General features: G+C 48.7%; 2 protein-coding genes across 2 annotated transcripts; one reads left to right on the top strand and one right to left on the bottom strand.

Annotated features, from left to right (window-relative positions):
• Nucleotides 1-379: 379 nt before the first annotated feature.
• eif2ak4 (eukaryotic translation initiation factor 2 alpha kinase 4) lies at nt 380-14,220 on the bottom strand. Its single transcript, XM_029139836.3, has 39 exons — nt 13,807-14,220; nt 13,607-13,722; nt 13,098-13,200; nt 12,849-13,022; nt 12,686-12,766; nt 12,427-12,575; nt 12,244-12,344; nt 12,012-12,169; nt 11,407-11,945; nt 10,760-10,875; nt 10,523-10,677; nt 10,021-10,448; nt 9,865-9,937; nt 9,701-9,790; nt 9,499-9,621; nt 9,321-9,425; nt 9,155-9,218; nt 8,999-9,078; nt 8,815-8,916; nt 8,679-8,729; nt 8,365-8,601; nt 8,103-8,178; nt 7,672-7,793; nt 7,354-7,403; nt 7,105-7,273; nt 6,469-6,585; nt 6,286-6,351; nt 6,026-6,196; nt 5,819-5,953; nt 5,553-5,660; nt 4,891-5,019; nt 3,850-3,936; nt 3,585-3,697; nt 3,444-3,499; nt 3,224-3,327; nt 3,019-3,087; nt 2,531-2,575; nt 1,755-1,870; nt 380-736 (listed from the first exon to the last, which is right to left on the bottom strand). Exons 1-39 carry the CDS (start codon nt 13,921-13,923, stop codon nt 679-681), a joined length of 4,953 nt encoding a protein of 1,650 aa, XP_028995669.1. The 5' UTR covers nt 13,924-14,220; the 3' UTR covers nt 380-678.
• Nucleotides 14,221-15,835: 1,615 nt separating this feature from the next.
• LOC114848937 (actin, alpha cardiac muscle) lies at nt 15,836-18,633 on the top strand. Its single transcript, XM_029139862.3, has 9 exons — nt 15,836-15,983; nt 16,690-16,840; nt 16,929-17,057; nt 17,175-17,285; nt 17,373-17,457; nt 17,625-17,786; nt 17,858-18,049; nt 18,134-18,315; nt 18,392-18,633. Exons 2-9 carry the CDS (start codon nt 16,712-16,714, stop codon nt 18,533-18,535), a joined length of 1,134 nt encoding a protein of 377 aa, XP_028995695.1. The 5' UTR covers nt 15,836-15,983; nt 16,690-16,711; the 3' UTR covers nt 18,536-18,633.
• The last annotated feature ends 254 nt before the right edge of the window (nt 18,634-18,887 follow it).

Genomic DNA, 18,887 nt, shown 5'->3' on the forward strand with positions numbered 1-18,887 from the left:
GTATGTACCAACAGCTGGAGTGAGACCAGCTTCTAGTTACTTTAGCTTAGCCATGAAATAAGCTGCTCGACTGTAATGCACATTTGTTGGTGACCAAACAAACTAGGTGGCTCTGCTTCGGTCTCCATTCGTCTTGTTCTCAAGGACACGGTGGAAAAGCAATGTTCTATTTGGGAGCAGCAGCTTCCTCAAAACGATGGCATGCCAACTATTGTTGTTCAGTCATTAGAAGCGGAGGTCTGCTCCATTTTACTGTCCGTCCCCCTGGCTCTGACCCCCCAGACCTCTACATAACTCCGCTCCTTTTAATTACTTCCATGATAATCTCTATTAGGTCACAAACGTGTCTCTGTTAGTCCACGTGAACACAAAACCACAGTTGCATGTTGGAAAATTATGATTTATTCCTAATCTCCACCTCAATGGTTATCAGAAAAGTAAAATCATCCCTGTGTTCAGTAAAAAGCCCTTTCTATCAAATTCTATTAAGGCAATAAAGTCCAGTAAACATCTTGTCTACTTGGTTTCAGAGGACCACGAAACACTGGGAATTAACAGTAATAGTTTGGACTGAACAGCTGCACAGCTACAGTTACTACTCAGGAAGAATCATTGTGATGTTGAGCTCACAGGTTCCGTGGGTCCGTAACCGCCGGGTCGACACTCAGTCCGTTGGTTTCAGAGAAGGATCTTGTAGTAATCGTCCCTGTAGCTGTAGAGCACCAGCACAGCCACCCTGCAGGAGGACACGCCTGTTACTGAGACCTGAACATTCAGTTAGGACCGTGTGGAGACAAACAGCAGCTAATGACTCTCCGGTTGGGTCTGAAGCCTTTCACTGCAGTGAACCCAGAGCTCCTGACTCTGGTTAAAACAGCACTTGCACTGTTTTACTGAAAGCAACGATGTGTTTAGTTTATGGAGTCGCTGCAGCCTGGCGACGCGTGAGCCCTTCAGCCCACTCATCTGGCCTCAGCCGCCTGTGCCCCACAAACAACTAAACAAACATCCAAACACATGCTGAATATATCCATTGTTGCCTCTGCGAGGTCCATTTATCAGGGAAGGCTTTTCTTCCTAAGTGGCAAATCAAACACATGGCAGAGACAGGAAATGAAAACCAACTGCTCTGGAGAAGTGAGCGGGAAGCAGGAAAACGCGGCTCGGAATTCCAGCTCTTTGTTCAGGCCTCATTCATGAAAGCAGCTCGGCTGAAGCCCTGGCTGAGCTGCTCCCTGCAGGCATTCGCCAGTGTCACAACGCATTCAGCAGCAGACACTGGGAACATTAACTTCCCCGTAGCCTCACTCAACCTCCGTGTCAATCACCTGGGGCGTTAAGAGGCCGACATCACAGGACCAAACAAGGCAAATCCTTCCCAAGATTTCACCTCAGGAAACGGGATCAGCTGAGGATTTAATGTTCTGCAAAGGCAGTAGTTATCCGTCTAACAGCTCCCTTTGAAGGGCTGACTGTCACTGGTCCACCTGGAGCGTGAGCCGCTCCGAGCTTTGGAGTGGCAGCTGCCCGTAAAAGGAATTCAGTCCCTTTTGGCCTTTTTAAGTTCTCCTGTTCGCCTCAAGCTTCATTTTAACAAATATCTGCTGAAAGGGGAGAACACGGGGTCTCGGGCCGCCTTCACAGGACCTCCAGCAGAGAGAGACGAGGCTGTGCGTGTTTAAATGGAGTTCCCGGTGGTTCGTCTTGTTCGAGGACTAACACCAGTAGCTCTGTAACAACAGACGCCAACGCACCTTTTGGTGAGTTTGAAGTGGTGGATCTCCTCACAGATGGACTTCAGGTAGCGCTGCTTCGGCAGACGGGACAGCAGGGTCTTCACGCTGCTGTTGAACTGCTCCTCGCTGTCGAACTGCAGAGACAGGAAGGGGCAGAGGAGACGTGGACGCTCAACAACACGTGGAACAAGGTGTCACTGCTGTGTTTGCTTTGGGGGATTAATGGGGCTTCCATCTGCAACCTCAGTATATCTGGGTTGAGAGACTTTCCAAACAGGCCTTTTCCTGTGGCCTGGTGAGACACACCGTGCATTGTCATGCATTTTCATACCAAATGTTTTCTTTGACACGTGCTCCAAGGTGCTGCCTGTTTAGGTGGAGTGGAGGCTTTTACTTATATAACAGCAGTGTTAGGAGCTTTTTTTCAGCTTTCTCCGTGTTGCTTCGAGTCTTTTTTTAACCTCTACCCTGAGGAACCGGTGGTTTTACGAGAGGAGTTTTGCTCAGGAGGTTGGAATGTGAATATTAACACCTCCTGAGCGTGCGTTTGCCCAACAGTTGTGCTTGTCTTTTGGAATAAGCAAGACTGGTTAAAGGAGAGCAGGTCTCCCTGGAAGTGGAAAAAAAGGCAGAGGTGTTCCCTCAGTCGAGGAAAAAACCGGGATCCCGTCTTCCTGCCTCAGACCCTGAACTCTGCTGGACATTCTTTCCACTTGCCGCCCCCCCACCCGCCATCAGGATGGAGCCATTTATTAACTGCACAGCGTTGTTGATGAGGACGGTAGGAAACTAACCTCCAGGGACAGGAAGTTGATCAGGGTTTCCTTCTGCAGGTCCACCTATGGGATCACACATAAACAGACGGAAAGGTTTACACAGAAACACAATGGAGCCTTAATTTATGCTGCAACAAGCTATTACACTTTTTGGCAGGAAGTGGCCACTTCACAGCTAAATACTGGATTCAAATTAAGATGCATTTGCAGGCTGTTGAGCAAGTCTTTCAACACAAGATAATCCACTCCAGTCTTACATCAGTGCTGTAATTCTGCAATTACAACAAGGCTTATGGACTAAAACGAGAAGTGTTTCATTAACCCAGTCGAGTATTTTAGCACAGAACAAAATCTAACCTATGCAAAAGATATAATAGTACATAATACTGTTACGTCCAATAAAATGCCCATTTATGTGGCTTCACGCACAGATACCAGCGATATAGAAGGGAGCGAAGCTGGGAGGCCGGGATCGGGAGGATAAATGGGTAAACAAGCAAACTTACTGCCAGAACCTCGATGTCATTGCTCTTGTTCTGCAAATTACTACCAAGATTTTGTAATCTGGTTTGGATCTGGAAGAAGGAAACAAAGATCCAAGTCAAAAAAGAAACACTAAAATAATAAAAAGGTGCTGTATTTGTAATGACAGCTGCAATGTTCTGTATGTTTCTAATGAAAGGAGAGGATGAGGTGTGATCGTATCCCTACCTGCGTCTCATAGCGCCGTCTGGCACTGGACGACACTTTCTCTGGGCTGATGACGTTCACGTTCATATTCATGGTGCTGCTGCCCCCATGCTGCTCTGAAGAGCCTGGACACAAATGGACAGGTAGCTGCATAAGAAGCTCTCATATTTAAGATTGTGACTGCAGCAGGACACATGGTGGAAACTACAGGGACCAACCAGACCGAGCACCAGCACCGTACCTGTGGTGTTGAGCTGGGATCCTTTGGGGTTCGGAGTCATGCTTTCAGAGATTTCTCTGCAGAACATAAAACATAGAAACAAATCAACCACTTTAACCCAACTGGACTTTGGAGTGGTGCCTTAAACTCAAACAACTTTACCTGATGTTTCTCTCATCAAAGAATTTGGTCCGACATTTCTGAATGATGTGGTCGACCAGGTCTGACTCTGGGATGCGTTTCTCAGACTGTCTGTCCTTCTCAAAGGATTTTACCTGAGCCCAGATGATTCACAACTTCACTATGCATCTCTACTATCAATCAGATTGAATGGTGCTGCTCTAAAGCTGTTCTAAAGTATTTGTCTGTTCATAATCTCGTCTGCCACATCACTCATGGTTCATCCCTGCAGCGTAGCCTGGTTTACCTTCACGTAGTGGCCTTCCTTGTCAGAGACCAGAGCCAAGCAGGTGATGCCAGCCAGTTTGCAGTGATCCAGCAGCGTCTCCTGAGACTAAAGCATGAAACAAAACACACCGTTCACCGCTTGTGCTCAATGTATACGTTTGGGTCAGACCAATTTATTCCCTTTATCATTAAAGATTTGGCCTCTGTGCTAAACACAGGGCAGTGCAGAATGTCAGCTTTTCTTAATACCCTTTAATGGACAGAAGCAAATAAAGGCTACAGGATTAGCTCAGCGATGGGCTGCAGGGATGAGGAAGGAAGTCCCAAGAAGGTTTCTGACAAAGTCTTTAACAGAACAACCTGCATCCATTATCAACAAAACCCTGGTGCACGTTTCAGTTCACTCTTTCCTAATTGCTTCTAAGGTCCCGGTGGGAAAGGAGGTGGCCCATCACTAGTGGTCACTACTTGCTTACTGCACAAGTGGAGAGTTCAAAATGATGGGTTATAAAATAGAATAGGACGAGTATTTACATGAATGTCTGACCCAGGGAGGTGCTTTAACCAACACACACGCTGAGATCAGTTTGCTACATAAACGTGGAGAATGTGACAGGCGTGACATCAGCAGCTTCAGAGCAGAGGATACAGAACTTCACCTCCAAAGGGCTGAGCTCACGTTGTTTGTTCTGTAACTGCAGGATTTATTTGCCATCAGGACTTCATTTTATTTGACACACATCCAACAGATGACTGACCGTGAAGACAATTACTGCAGAAATAACTGCTGTGTTATTCCAAAATGGCCATTAGCTTCTATTAGAAACAACCGAAGTGCAGCTGTGTCTCTTATGATGTTTATTATTTCTGATATGGTCATAAAAAAAATGGCGATGACAGACGACGGCCTTTTTCTACCTCAGGAAAAAGCGTCAAGTGTTGCCCTCTGTAGGAACGATGCAGGTACTGCGGGGCAGAGATAACACACCCTGCTGCAAAAGCTGCAGGATAATAATACAAACACTGATTCAGGTAGAACGTCTACTACACCGGTTCTAACCTGAGAGACGTCATAAGCGATGTCTGCAGAGACGCCAGTGCTCCACAGCTTCTGGACGACGTTGATGGCTCGAGGCAAGGACGAATGACCCACAGGGACCACTAAGGCGTCGCAGGAGATCACCGACGGCTGACACACACGCACACACACACGCACACACACGCACGCACACACGCACACGCACGCACGCACACGCACGCACGCACACACACACACACGCACACGCACACACACACGCACACACACACACACACGCACACACACACGCACACGCACGCACACACGCACGCACACACGCACGCACACACGCACACACACACGCACACACGCACAGCATCAAAACAGTCACTTACTGAAACATGCAGACAATTGTTAACAATAAATAGATCGTTTCGATACACTTCTGACTCCAGACCTACAATTATATACTTTCTAGGCACACAATCATAATTCTAAAGCTCAAGCACAGAAAAGGCTGCGCTTCCAAAAATAACTCCATGGCATCAGGAGCCGCAGTGATCATAGTTATTAACATGTTTCTAAAAGGGGCTGTGCGGCAGCCAACTGCTGTGATAAGGCATCATTAAATATGAATCTCCGTCTGCTGCTCCTTCATTACAATAATTAGAAATGTCAGATCCGTGTGTGCGCGCCTCACTCACCGGCTCCTCCATGTTGGCAATGGCAGCACACACTTTGTCAAGCGCCACACTGGCCCCCACCGCAGAGGGGACCGGGGACGTAGAAGCAGGCCCTCGAAACCCAAGGATCTCGAAGGACACAGAACATACGGATAAACACTAACACATATGGCTTTAATGTGGTGCAGATACATGGTTCACATTCATGCACAGAAAAGAATGAACGCAAGCCAACGGCACCATTGTTCTTAGAAAGAGGAATGTGGATGAGTTATAGTTACACGTACCACGTGATCGTAGCGCCCTCCAGCAGCCACTATATCGGGTACAGTCCGCTTGCGTTTCCTGATGAAAGCCACAAACTGGAAGATGACTCCAGAGTGGTGCTGCACTTTGTACACTAAGCCCAAGTTAATCACCACCTATAGAGCGGATATGTAGGTGTTAAGAGGTGGGAACAAGAAGAGTGCTGCCACTTTTGGAAAACAAATCACCTGCATCTTGACTCCCAGCCTGCGCAGTAGCACCGTGATCTCCTCCAGGTCCTTGAGGCCCTGCTTGGCCAGCTGGGTGACGGCTGTCTTCTGTTTGGTGAGCGATGTCAGCAGCGGCGCCAAGTCCTGCAGATTCCCCTTCTGCTCTATGTACTTGTACAGCGTCTGCAACTGGGCGCAGCAGGGGAGGACAGATGTCAGCGTGTGGGAGCGAGCAGAGTCCCGCTGCAGGACAAACTGGCCTTACAGCAGACACTTACGCTGTTGGTTGACAGTGAAAAGTTGCAGAACTTTGCCTCCACCTCACGTTTGGTCAGCCTTTCACACTGAAGTAAACACACACAGAACAAGAGGCCACAGCAGAAATGTTACACCAGAACGCTGTAATAAGTGGAGAGACGTGCAGTGTGAACATGTGTGCTGCACGTGTGACCTGCACCGACCATGGCATCACACAGCACGTTGGAGGCCTGGTTCAGTTTGTCCTCAGGGACCCCACTGTGGAGCAGGATGGCCTTCAACAAGCTGGTGTGGTTCAGATAAATGTTGTAGTTCCTCTCCTGAAGCCATAAAAACACACACAGACACACACCTTTAACCCTCTCAGCTGCAATTACAGTCAAAACCAGGAGCACTACTGTACAATGAGCACCTGAGAGAGTAATGAGCCCGGCTGCCCTCTCATTCAGTCTGACTCACATATTCTTAAAAGCTTTCACACAAAGACCTGGATGGTGCAGAGGATCACAAACAGGATCTCAGGGACGAGCGCGAGGCCAGACCAGAGGTTTAGCGAGTTCACATAACATTAGGAGACTATGGAGCCTGACACAGCGCGGGGCCATGTAGACAGGAAATGGATTGTACTGGGAAGGAGGGAAGGAAGCGGATAGACCTGGGCACAACAGATTTACTATGTAAACAATAAATACTGTGTAGACCTGTCACACTTCAGTATGTTAAGAATGTCAGACGGAAATAAAACAATGCCACAAGTTGAGATAAAGGCATTAGTAGGAAATCGAGGAACAATGATGCAGGAGTGAGAGCGGTTGTTTCAGACGGTGCATGCGTTTGACCTGGAGCGCAGTGAACTCCTGAACTATTTCAGAGATGGTGTAAATGGTCTCGGCATCGGGGAGCAGGCTGTTGCTGACGGGCGTGATGATGTCGAAGGCACATTCCGTGAGCTCCCGCGGGTGCATGCGATCAGGCTTCCTGGGCCGGAACACGCGTTCAATGCTGTACCTGAGCACAGGAGAAGAGACGTCTGGTTTAATACAGACACCAGAGCGTTTACAGACACACTCATTATTACTCATTTTTACCTTTTTAGATGCGTTATGTTATTGCGAGCGACAAATCTTGCAAACGCCATCTAGGACAGACAAAAAGAAAGGGAGTTGAGACACTGGGTGCATTGTGTGATCAAGACGTCGATGCATCCCAGGCTGTAATCAATCACAGTGTGGGAGCGAGCGCTCAGTCCTCAGGGTTTCCTGGAGACTCAGATCTTATGGCGGCTGCTGATTGCAGCCTGCACCGCTGTGTGTTTGCGTGTGCTGATGCACGGAGTGAGATAATTAGTGTTTGTGCGCAGACACACACCTGCGTGTGCGCTGTGTGTGCACGCGTGCTGGACTCACACGCAGGTCATAGGGCAGCGTCACCAGCATCCCGCTGTGGTCCATGAAGCAGGCCAGCTCGCCGGTGTCGTACAGCGTCTTGTTTTTGGGGAGGAGCAGCGGCGTCTGGAGGCGCACGGCACCTGAAGGCAAACTCTGTTACTGCAGCAGCTACAACTGTGTCACAGGCGTCAGCGCAGCAGACCTGAGGCGCGTTCAAAGACACTCGCGGAGCGTAAAGCGCGGCTGGACATCATTAGCAGCGTGCACAGAAATAACACCAGTACCTGCCTGGAAACTACAATACGCACAGTGTTCAGCCTCCGCTCACTAGAGCAGATGTTGAAACCCCGCTTACAGCAGCTCGGACGCACAAGTGGTTCATGGCGCAGTCAACAAAGTCCCACATTCACACGCACGCAAACGAAACAAGCGTAGTTTAGTTTACTCACCATGCTTCTTGAAGATTCTGCTGATTGTTTCGTACACATGCTGCTGCAATTTGGCGCTGTTCAAGCTGAAGTTGCCCTGGAGGGAGACCAAACAAACAACCTCTGTTAGGGATCAGGAGACATTGATTAAGCAAAAGCAGGCCTCCTATACATGCACACCAGATGAGCAGCACCCATGAGGCAGCGTTGGGTGCAACATTCATGCCTGCAGTGACATCTACAGGTGGAAACTCAAAGCACATCCAACCAGACAACATCACACCTTGTGTAGATCGATGTCATATGCGTAATCCATGACGTGTGAGGTGTTCTGAGCAAACAGCTGAGCCACCATGGTGCGGTAGGCCTTGCCGTTGATGTTGGCCATGGTGTGCTGCAGCACCTCGTGCAGCTCTGACTCCTCCATCTGAGGCGGAGGCAGCAGCTCACTCTTCAGCAGCTCCTGGGCGGTGGGCCGCAGGGCGGGGTCGTGGATCAGCAGCCACTGGATCACCTTTCCCTGAAGCACACGGCGGAGGTGAGAGCTGGCTCAGGTTTAGTGAGGGAATCAGACTTCCTGTTGTTTGGCGTCTGCACCTGTGTTCCTTGCTCGTACGCAGTAAAATCCTCAGGGAAGGTGATGGGCTCCTGCAGCATGAAAAGACTCAGGATGAGCTTAAACGCACGTGTCCCTAGTTTTCTTTCTTGATATTTGTTTTAAAAACAGACCTACCACGCGTAGCTGACTCAGCACAGAGATGCGCTCGGCCCCCGTGGTCATGGGTCTGTAGGACATCTCAAAGAGGATGATGCCAAGGCTGTACAAGTCAACTTTCTGAGTAAAGAATATTAACAACGAAGAATTTAGGTTAAACTGCTCAAATGCAGCAGTGAAGGGTTCTAATTTGCAAACTGACTTGGTTGTAGGTGGCTTTGGTGTTCCCTTGAACCTCTGGGCTGACGTACAGAGCAGTACCGACCATCCCCGTCATGTTACCTGGTGGAGAGGCAGGAAAGAGCATGTGTGACAGACAGTGTTAATCAAGTAGACGGATGTGCTAACCCATCTGTACCTGTTGGGTCTGGCTTATGCATCAATGCAGAGCCACTATCCTCCACCTCAAATGTTCCTGCAGCCTGAAAGAGATTAAATGTTTCTGTGAATTTGATAAACCATAACATTTTCATGTAGCTGTAAAATAACACACAGCGATGCAGCAATAATAGTCACACAGATACCACATTAGCAGGATGGTCGGTAGCCAGGCCAAAATCTCCAATCTTCACATGATCCTGTGAGTCAAGGAAGATGTTGACAGGCTTCAGGTCCCTGTGAATCATCCCCTAGAAGACAGAGACATGTTCACATATGAGTAACTAGAACCCAGCGAGGCGTAGTGCTGCTGCGTTGCCCCACCTGCTCGTGGATATAAGCCAGACCATCCAGTATTTCTCTGAAGAGTCTCCACAGCCGGTTCTGGTCCTGGTGCAGGCCGTGGTCTATGGTGTCTCTTAAAGTGCTCTTTTCACAGTATTCCATCTGGCAGGAGCAGAAAACAGACGTCAGGCGTGGAGCAGGGACCCCTAGAGGTCACAACGGTGAAGGCCACCAAGCTTACTTGTATGTACAAGTAATGTGCTATGAGGAGAGACTGGTCCGACTCCGTGCTCTCCGTTGCGTCGGTCGCCGGCCTTTTGCTCGGCTCCACCTGCCGAATGACACATCATTGGCTGAATGCTTTAGGGAAAGGCAGTGACACACGTACAGCAGAAATATTCAAACCTGCGATATCTCATCTGCGCTTTCGTCGCCATTGTCGAAGATGATGTCACTCCTCGAGTCACTGTCTGACGGCCTAAATGCAAAGACAAAATAGTTTAATGCATGCGTGCAATAATTATTGCTGCCACAAAGTTATCAACAACAAAGACGACTTACAAAAAAGAGGCACCAAACACATCTTCGTCATCATCGTCCTCATCGTCCTCGTCGTCACTGGACTGGTGCCCCCTGCACTTGGCGCTGGAGGACCTCTCGATGGAGGTGGACCACTCCACGGAGCTGGACAGGGCTGGCGGTGGAGCCACGTCCTCCACGTCGTCGGGGAGGCCGAGCTCGTTGAAGCGAGCCCTGCACTGAGCAGGCCTGTCGGTGCTGCGGGGCTCCGAGCTGTCGGTGGTGCTCAGCACCCCGGCCGACGGCATCTCGTGCCGCTCGATCCACGCGTTGTAGTAGCGGACGATGTTCTCGTGGTTGAGGCGGGAGAGCAGCGTCACCTCGCCTTTGATGCGCCTGAACTGCTTGCTAGCGGGGTTGACCTGGATGCGTTTCACAGCGTAGTAACAACCGTCTAGTTTGTTCTGGACCTGGACGTGCAGGAGGAGACGTGCTGTCAAGGCTCTGCCGGAAAAGACGCATAGAACAGGTAAAAGCAGTCTACCTTAATGACAGCACCAAAGGCTCCTTTCCCAAGGAGCTGCAGCTCCTCAAACTCATTGAAGTAGCGGGAAAACTGCCTCTGCACCCCGGAGCTGAACGGAGCATTGAGGATGTGGCTCCGAGGGATGACTGATGACGCAAAGTCCACAGCCAGATCTGAGGTGGAGAAAGACAAAACAATCAGGTCTACGCTCTCATCTACACATGCATCATATTGAAAATAATGAAAGTGTCGGACCTTCTGGGCTGGCATCGTGGAACTGTGGGAGGTTTTTAGGTGATGGAGGTTTGAGGAAGGAGTGCTCCAAGAGCTGCTGGGCTGTCCAGCGCTCAGCATCGATCAGACACAAACATCTGAAAGGCACAGACACATGGAGGGTGGATGGATCCACGGTAACAATCGACCACGTGGAGCCAGAAAAGCCCCATTGTGTGCGGTACTCATCCACATTGTGCTGGTTATCCACTGACAAAAAGAGGATCTAGTGAAACCAGAAGGTTCCAATACTAAACGAAGAGCCGTTTTTTCTCCCAGTGCTGAAATAACATTCACAACAAACCATTCATTATAAAAAGGAGAAAACCCATTTACAACGAATCACATGCTTCACCTCACTGACAACCACTCACACGCAGCTTTTCAGCCCTCGCTGTGTTTATCTTGCTGTTTGGGAATTAGTCGATACTAAAGCTTCATTTCTGTAAACAAAAGCTCCACTTTTATGTCCTAAAATAATGTTAATGACGTCAGCGTTCTGGTTACTGATGACAAAGACAGGCTGTTCAAGAGAACAAGCAAGCTGCAGAATGTTTTGGTGAATGGTTGAAGGATGCACAGCATCATTTCCAGTAAAGCGCTGCTATAGCGTATCTATGCCAACATACTTGTGGAGGAAGTCCTGGAAGTCAGCAGGCAGGCTCGTAGGCACCGTCACCGGATACTCCTTCATCTCTTTCCCCTGGCTCAGGGCCAGCAGCATCAGGCCCAGGTTCCACACGTCCCCTTTCTTGCCCGCTTTCGTCGGCATCGCCGTGTCCTCCGAGAAACGTACGTGGACCTGCTCGAAAATGTCTTCTTTACAGATGTCGGCGAATCGCTTGGATAAGCTGTAGTCTGTCAGCCGAACGTTGCCCTCAGAGTCCACCAGCACGCTGGAGGGCCCCAGCTGCTTGTGGACCACGGAGTTGGAGTGGAGGTAGTCCAGAGCGGCCAGCAGCTGGGCCGTGTAATGGCAGAGTTTGTCCAGAGGGACCGGGTTGTGGTTCGTCAGACTTTGGTTCAGGTTGGTTGCAGAGACATGCTCCACCAGCAGATTAACCTGCAGGCAGTCATCCTTCTCTGTGGAGCTCAGGGCCATGTAATGCACCAGGTTTGGGTGATCCAGCCTCAGCAGGGAGTTGAACTCAGCTTCTGCCCCGTGGATCTGCACAGGAAAGAATTCAGAAAGGCGAATCCATGATCAAAGCGGCAGCGATGAGCTTCTACTTACCTGCTTTTTACAGCTCTCAATCTTCCCCTTCTCTTGGCTGGTGAAGAACTTGCCCATCTTCTTGTTCCAGTGCAGAGACCACTCGTAGATCACAGCGAAGTCGCCTGAGTTTGCCTCAAACCCGTAGTAAACGTTACGGCCGAGCCTCTCGCTCACACCTGTCTCACACACACGGGGCACAGTTACAAACGAATGGAAGGCCCTGGTTTAAACCACCTGGCCTCACACTCACCTAAACTTTTTCCTCTGTGAACAACAAATTCTCCAAATATAGTGCTGGTGAAGTGAAGAAGCTCCTGTGAGCGATGATTTTCTTCATTAAATGTGTCACGTCTGGAGAACAGCAAGTGTTTTTAAGTTACTCAACATAAAGAGTTTTATAAGAGAGCTTTAATGCTGCTGATACGGTCGGTACCTGAAGCGTGAGTTGGAGGTAGTCCGACGCCGGTTACACACTCTCTTGGGCTCGGCTGCTTCGGGAGGAGCTCCTCCTGGGCTGGGTGGGCTTTTGCCCAATGGGGAGGGGTTCCCAGACACCGGCTGCTCCATGCACTCGAGACGCTCCTTCGAGTTTAACACAAAACAAAGGGTTCCTTTCACTTCTTGCAGGATGGATAAAACAAACGAACAGGTTTCATGCTTTTCCTCTGGAGAAAAAAAAAGTGTTCCGATACCTGTTTGGCCATTTCCTTTCTCCTCTTCTCCTCACGTTTCTCCTCTTCTCTTTTTTGGATCACAGCCATGATCTCCTTCTCCTACAAAAGGAGAAGATGAAACAACGTTCTCATTCCATTAAGCACAACTCCTGACAGCGAGCTTTGGCTTCTCCTCCCTGACCATCTCCTCCTCCCGTTTGCGCCGCTGGTCCATCCTCTGCTGCTCCTCCTGGGCTCGCTTCTCTTGCTGCCTCTGCTGGTTCTTCAGCATCTCCTCGTGGAAGGAGCATGACGGAGGCTTGTTGTGCTCGCTCAGGAAGCCCTGGACATGGTCCGCTAGCTCGTAAATCATCACCTGCAGGTGGACACGTCCGCTGGTCAGCACCGTTCCCTTGCAAAAGCGAGGGCGTGTGCGCACGCCTCCACTCACCTCCCCACATCGCGCCGCTGCCAGTTTGGTGAGTTCACTCTGAAGGTTGTGGAGATTTTCATGTGAGAGACCTTTGGCGTTGTTCAGCTCCAGCTCCGGAGGCCTGTTGGTGCCCAAAGGTGTTAAATGAAAACAGAACAACAGTAAAACAACAAGAAGACATCTGGAGCTGCAACTGTGCATGGATTATTAGGGCGCATGTGGAACAGCTGGAATAATAAATATGTTCTCAGGCAAAGCACGGATTAAAATAACAGGAAAAGAAGAAATTGAAAAAAATCTATGTAGAATTTGAGTATCTGCTGTGATTATGTCTTCAATTCACGGACGTAGGTGTGTCACGCGTTTGACACGACTACACTGAGCTGCTGTCAAGTGCTTTGTTGTTACAAAAACAGGAACTTACAGTGGAACGAAAATAAAGAATAGTGTTAGAAGTAGAAGCTTCGGTTCACAGACGTGTTTCCTACTAATATTAGGGACAAACTCTGACAGCCTCCAGTACTCACACGTCTGGGTACGTGGGTGGACATTTGACCTGCAGGTCCACGGTCACGTGGCACTGCTGTCCGTGGTTGAGCCCGTTGGGCCGCAGGCAGAGGTGCACCTCAGGAGGCCTTTTAACCTGGAACCCAGCATGCAGCTCGTCACGGGGGTCGCTTCACGCGAGTTTTCACGTTTCCACGCTAGCATTTCCTGCTGCACTCACCTTCCACGGATCCTTGTCGCGCAGGTCCTGGAAGTCATCTCCGAAGATAGACGCGAGGGCTTCTAGCTCGTTCTCCTGCTGCACCGTGTAGTCGTCCGTCCCCTCTGACCTGCTCATGCTTCTGCCTCGGCTACATGGCCGTCCCGCCGCCCCGTCCCGCCGCCCCGTCGCGCTCCCTGCAGCCCGGAACCGGGCGGAACACGGCCCGCTAGCAGCGCCGCTTCTCCGTTACTGTGGGAGCTCAAACCTGCGGCGGGGCCCAAGGTTGAGACGTTTTAACTTCTGGGTCGTTGCTAACTTGTCACACAGGCCATATCAACAACGCTGGAACCCGCGCGTGGCTCTTACGCCAGCGAAGGCGCGTCGCAGGTGAAACGTCATCACGCCGCGTTCTCCGAAATGACATCTAGAGGGCGCTAAATGTTAATAATCCGTAATTATTAATAATTCGTAACAGCTACACGGAAATGAGAAAAACACCAATATCATCATCATCATCATTATTATCACCACCACCACCATTATCATTTCTTCTTCTTCCTCCACTTCCTTTGCTTCTTCTTCTTCTTCTTCTTCTTCCTTCAATAAATTACGGTCATATTATGTGTTGTGAAAAAAACTCATTACTACACTATCTTATTAGCGCACATAGTAATTAGATTCAAACACATCATCACAACAGCATTATTAAAATTACACAGTTAGCATCTGAACCAGGTGATGAACACAGCAATAATCCATTAATATATTAATTTATGTATGATCTAGGCCACAGTACTGACACTTTTATTTTAGTAAAAACGTAAATGTGGGACTACTTTCACAACTTAAATAATAATAAGCGGCTGCTTTGAGCATACTTATATATTAGTTTTGCAGCCAATCAACTTTGGTCTTTTCAACTCTGAGATGCTTCGTCTGCATCCAGCCTCTGTCTGTGCAGACAGAGAGGAAATCCAGCTATAAATAGTGGCTTGTGGTATGTGGTGGGATAGAAGAAGGCTTCCACATACCTACCTGAGCTATGAACCCACATATTACATACTGCTCAGTGCATCTGCGTCATCCTTGTCTACCTGAAAGCTTCAATGAACACATTTATTATGCTTGATAACAAATGACACATACTTCCTGAATTGTGACTGTATATGATTTTTTTAATTATGGTGTATCAACAAAAAATATGTGGAATCTTTGTATATGAAATTCCTAAATAAATGAGTATTACCGCATAAGGTGCAGTGTACATCAGGGATGACATACAGCAAAGTGTTGAGCACAAATATGGAGTTCCTCTTCGCAAAGTCACAGTTCATGAACCTCAGTGGCTGCACAATAATGACTCAGTTGCTCACCATAACCCTACAAGGAGACAGCCGGTCCAATCAGGACTGAGCACTGACACCGACAGGCCACTCAGACAGCCAGATTAGACCCAGAGCCCAGCTGACGTTACCATCAGCTGTTCCACGCGTTGAGGAGGCTCAGCTCACATACCAGCAGCGTGGTTCAGCATGGCTGGACATATACACTGTTTTCATTTCCTTAACAAGACGCCGGTGATGCTGTCCTGCGTGACCGGGTGATCCTGGAGGCCTGTTGGTGGCTCTGAGGCTCATAAAGCTTTTAAAGCTGTGTGACAGATGCTGTAAAGCAGTGAATACTACCTATTTTAAAACACAGAGTTTAACCATATGTCTATGGCTATAATAGCAGGCATCAAAGCATGAATTCAAGTTCTTACAGTTGCACAAACACAAACTGACTCTTAGATGAAAACTCTACAAGCTTAACTTCCCTTTGGGAAGTTTTTTTATGTTCATTTTGTTCTATTTAATAATAAATTGCACTTTTAATAATCCCAATGAAACCAAAAGCCACAATTACAAAAAAATCTTCACACCCCTTTCTCTACAACATCTCAGCAGTAATTTGTCACGTTGTTTTATAAACTGTGTCAGATGTGTGAGCTGATTTAATAGTAGAGCTGTCCCATCCATGTATGTATAACATACTTTCTTGTGGCTTGTTGATTTTTGCTGGCAGCTCTTATTTGGACTTGTGTGAACCCCCGGCTCCGCCTCTGGTCCATGGATCCAGACTGGGTCTTATTTAAGGGGCTCTTCCCACTCCCAGGCTTCATCCCAGTGGAAGCATCCGCCTGCCAGTGCACCTTGGTGAGTACATTAAATTGGTTTCAATGGGAAGTCTAGCATTTTTAATCTGAACTAATGGTGAATTAATAGATGATGTAACACTGGCTAACTAATTTTATTTTCACAAGCTTTCTATTTTAATCAAACCTTCAGAGTTCACTTTAAAATAGATTCACCAACAGTGTAGCATAAGTTTCCATACATGTTGTACACATGTACACACATTCAAATTGGCTTCAATGAATGGAGCTGGCTTGGCTCAGAGACAAACTCTCGTAATACCTGAAATAGCAGGAGACCCATGTGTCACTTGTTTCACCCCATTGAGCACAGTGGGGGGCGCTGATCCTAAAATAGATCACAGGTCTCTGTGTTATGCCCCTTTTTGGTGCTACTTCAGCAGCTCTGAGATGTTCCAGGAACAATCATGCCTGCAGAGATATGGTATCAGTGGTTGTACAACCAGCCGGGGAATAAATAGCAACCTAAGGCTTGTGTAATCAGGTCTCTACAGCACCCCCTGAGGCGGGTGGTGGTAGTGTTTGCCTGTGATAAAACCTTAAGACGTGTCACAGTGTTGGCAGGTCTTCAAAGGAACCGTGGATTACTTCTCATATGTTTAGGAATCATTTGTTTGACTCTTCAGTTGTTGTATATTATGACGGTTTAGACAGCTGCTCCTAACACCCAGGTCCTTGTGTTTGCACCCCATCCCATCACATTTTAGACCACCCCAGTAAAGCCTGATCATGTGTGACGATGATGAGACCACCGCACTCGTGTGCGACAACGGCTCTGGCTTGGTCAAGGCTGGATTCGCCGGAGACGACGCTCCCCGTGCTGTCTTTCCTTCCATCGTAGGAAGGCCCCGCCACCAGGTACGAGGACCGTCCAACCAATATATCCTATAATGTCTATGTCAGTGTCTGCCTGTGTCTTACTCGCCTCTCATGCATCCTCCTCCAGGGTGTGATGGTGGGTATGGGTCAGAAGGACAGCTATGTAGGTGATGAGGCTCAGAGCAAGAGGGGCATCCTGACCCTGAAGTACCCCATCGAGCACGGCATCATCACCAACTGGGATGATATGGAGAAGGTGTGTGTTAACACTCACACGCATTTCCACACTTAGGAATTCCCAGCCTAAGCAGTGAGCGATGGCAGTCTGAAGCCTTTTTAATGAGCCCTGACATCAGCTGTTGTTTCTTCACAGATCTGGCACCACACCTTCTACAATGAGCTGCGTGTGGCCCCCGAGGAGCACCCCACCCTGCTCACAGAGGCCCCCTTGAACCCCAAAGCCAACAGGGAGAAGATGACCCAGGTACTGCACATTCTCTGGAGGGCTCTGGTTCTGGATTTATTTTGGCTGCAGTCAAGCCTCTGACCTTTGGCGTGCTCTATTCTCCAGATCATGTTTGAGACCTTCAATGTTCCTGCCATGTATGTGGCCATCCAGGCTGTGCTGTCCCTGTACGCCTCCGGCCGTACCACTGGTCAGCATTTTTGATTTTCTTTACTTTTCTTTTACACTTTGTGCAACATTCTTGAACAAGCAGACCTGATTCATGTCCATTCAAATCCGTACCCAGGTATTGAGCTGCCAGTCTTCATTTCCCAGTCACGCATGGCTGACTAAGTGTGGTTAATCTGCTCGCTATAGGTATTGTGTTGGACTCTGGTGACGGTGTGACGCACAACGTCCCCATCTACGAGGGCTACGCTCTGCCACACGCCATCATGCGTTTGGACCTGGCTGGTCGCGACCTGACTGACTACCTGATGAAGATCCTGACTGAGCGCGGCTACTCCTTTGTCACAACTGGTGAGTCGCCTGCTTTGTTTGGAATCCAGCAGCTCGAAAGCTGCTGTTTCTCAACGAGTGAACTTTTTCAGCTGAGCGTGAGATCGTGCGTGACATCAAGGAGAAGCTGTGCTACGTGGCTCTGGACTTCGAGAACGAGATGGCCACCGCCGCCTCCTCCTCCTCCCTGGAGAAGAGCTACGAGCTGCCCGACGGTCAGGTCATCACCATCGGTAACGAGCGTTTCCGTTGTCCCGAGACCCTGTTCCAGCCGTCCTTCATTGGTGAGCACTGGGTGCAACTACTTTTATTGATCTGAGGCATTAAAAAATGTGTCAATGTTAGAAAATGAATGGTTTTCGTGCCAGGTATGGAGTCTGCTGGCATCCATGAGACCGCCTACAACAGCATCATGAAATGCGACATTGACATCCGTAAGGACCTGTACGCCAACAACGTGCTGTCTGGCGGCACCACCATGTACCCTGGTATCGCTGACCGTATGCAGAAGGAGATCACAGCTCTGGCCCCCAGCACCATGAAGATCAAGGTTGGAAACAGTTACATAAAGGTTTTAATCACTCAAATTAAGTCTGAAAACTAACTGATCTGTGATTCTTGTCTAGATCATTGCTCCACCTGAGAGGAAGTACTCCGTGTGGATCGGTGGCTCCATCCTGGCCTCCCTGTCCACGTTCCAGCAGATGTGGATCAGCAAGCAGGAGTACGACGAGGCCGGCCCCTCCATCGTCCACAGGAAATGCTTCTAAACACACAGCTTTCTTTCGTCAGTCTATTTCTACGCCCTTGTCTCATGTATATATCTGTGAATGTTCTACTGTAATAAAGATAAGCCCTTGTGAGAGTATCATCTGTGTTGTGTGAGATTATGAAAACTCAGACAGGACAGCAACTAAAAGCCCTAATATGTAGTGGTTCATAAACATATTTAGCGACATATTACAGCCATGAACTTTAAACGCAGTTTAAAACTTGAAATGGAAGACTTTTGCCATAAATGAGGCACGTCTCATGAATAACAACGTTTAACATCTTGGACCTGGTCATCCTTCATTTCCACAACCGTACCTCTGTTCTCCTACTGGAAAAACCCGTTAAGGT

This window comes from Betta splendens, chromosome 22, assembly GCF_900634795.4.
Source record: "Betta splendens chromosome 22, fBetSpl5.4, whole genome shotgun sequence".
In the NCBI taxonomy this organism is placed as follows: domain Eukaryota; kingdom Metazoa; phylum Chordata; class Actinopteri; order Anabantiformes; family Osphronemidae; genus Betta; species Betta splendens.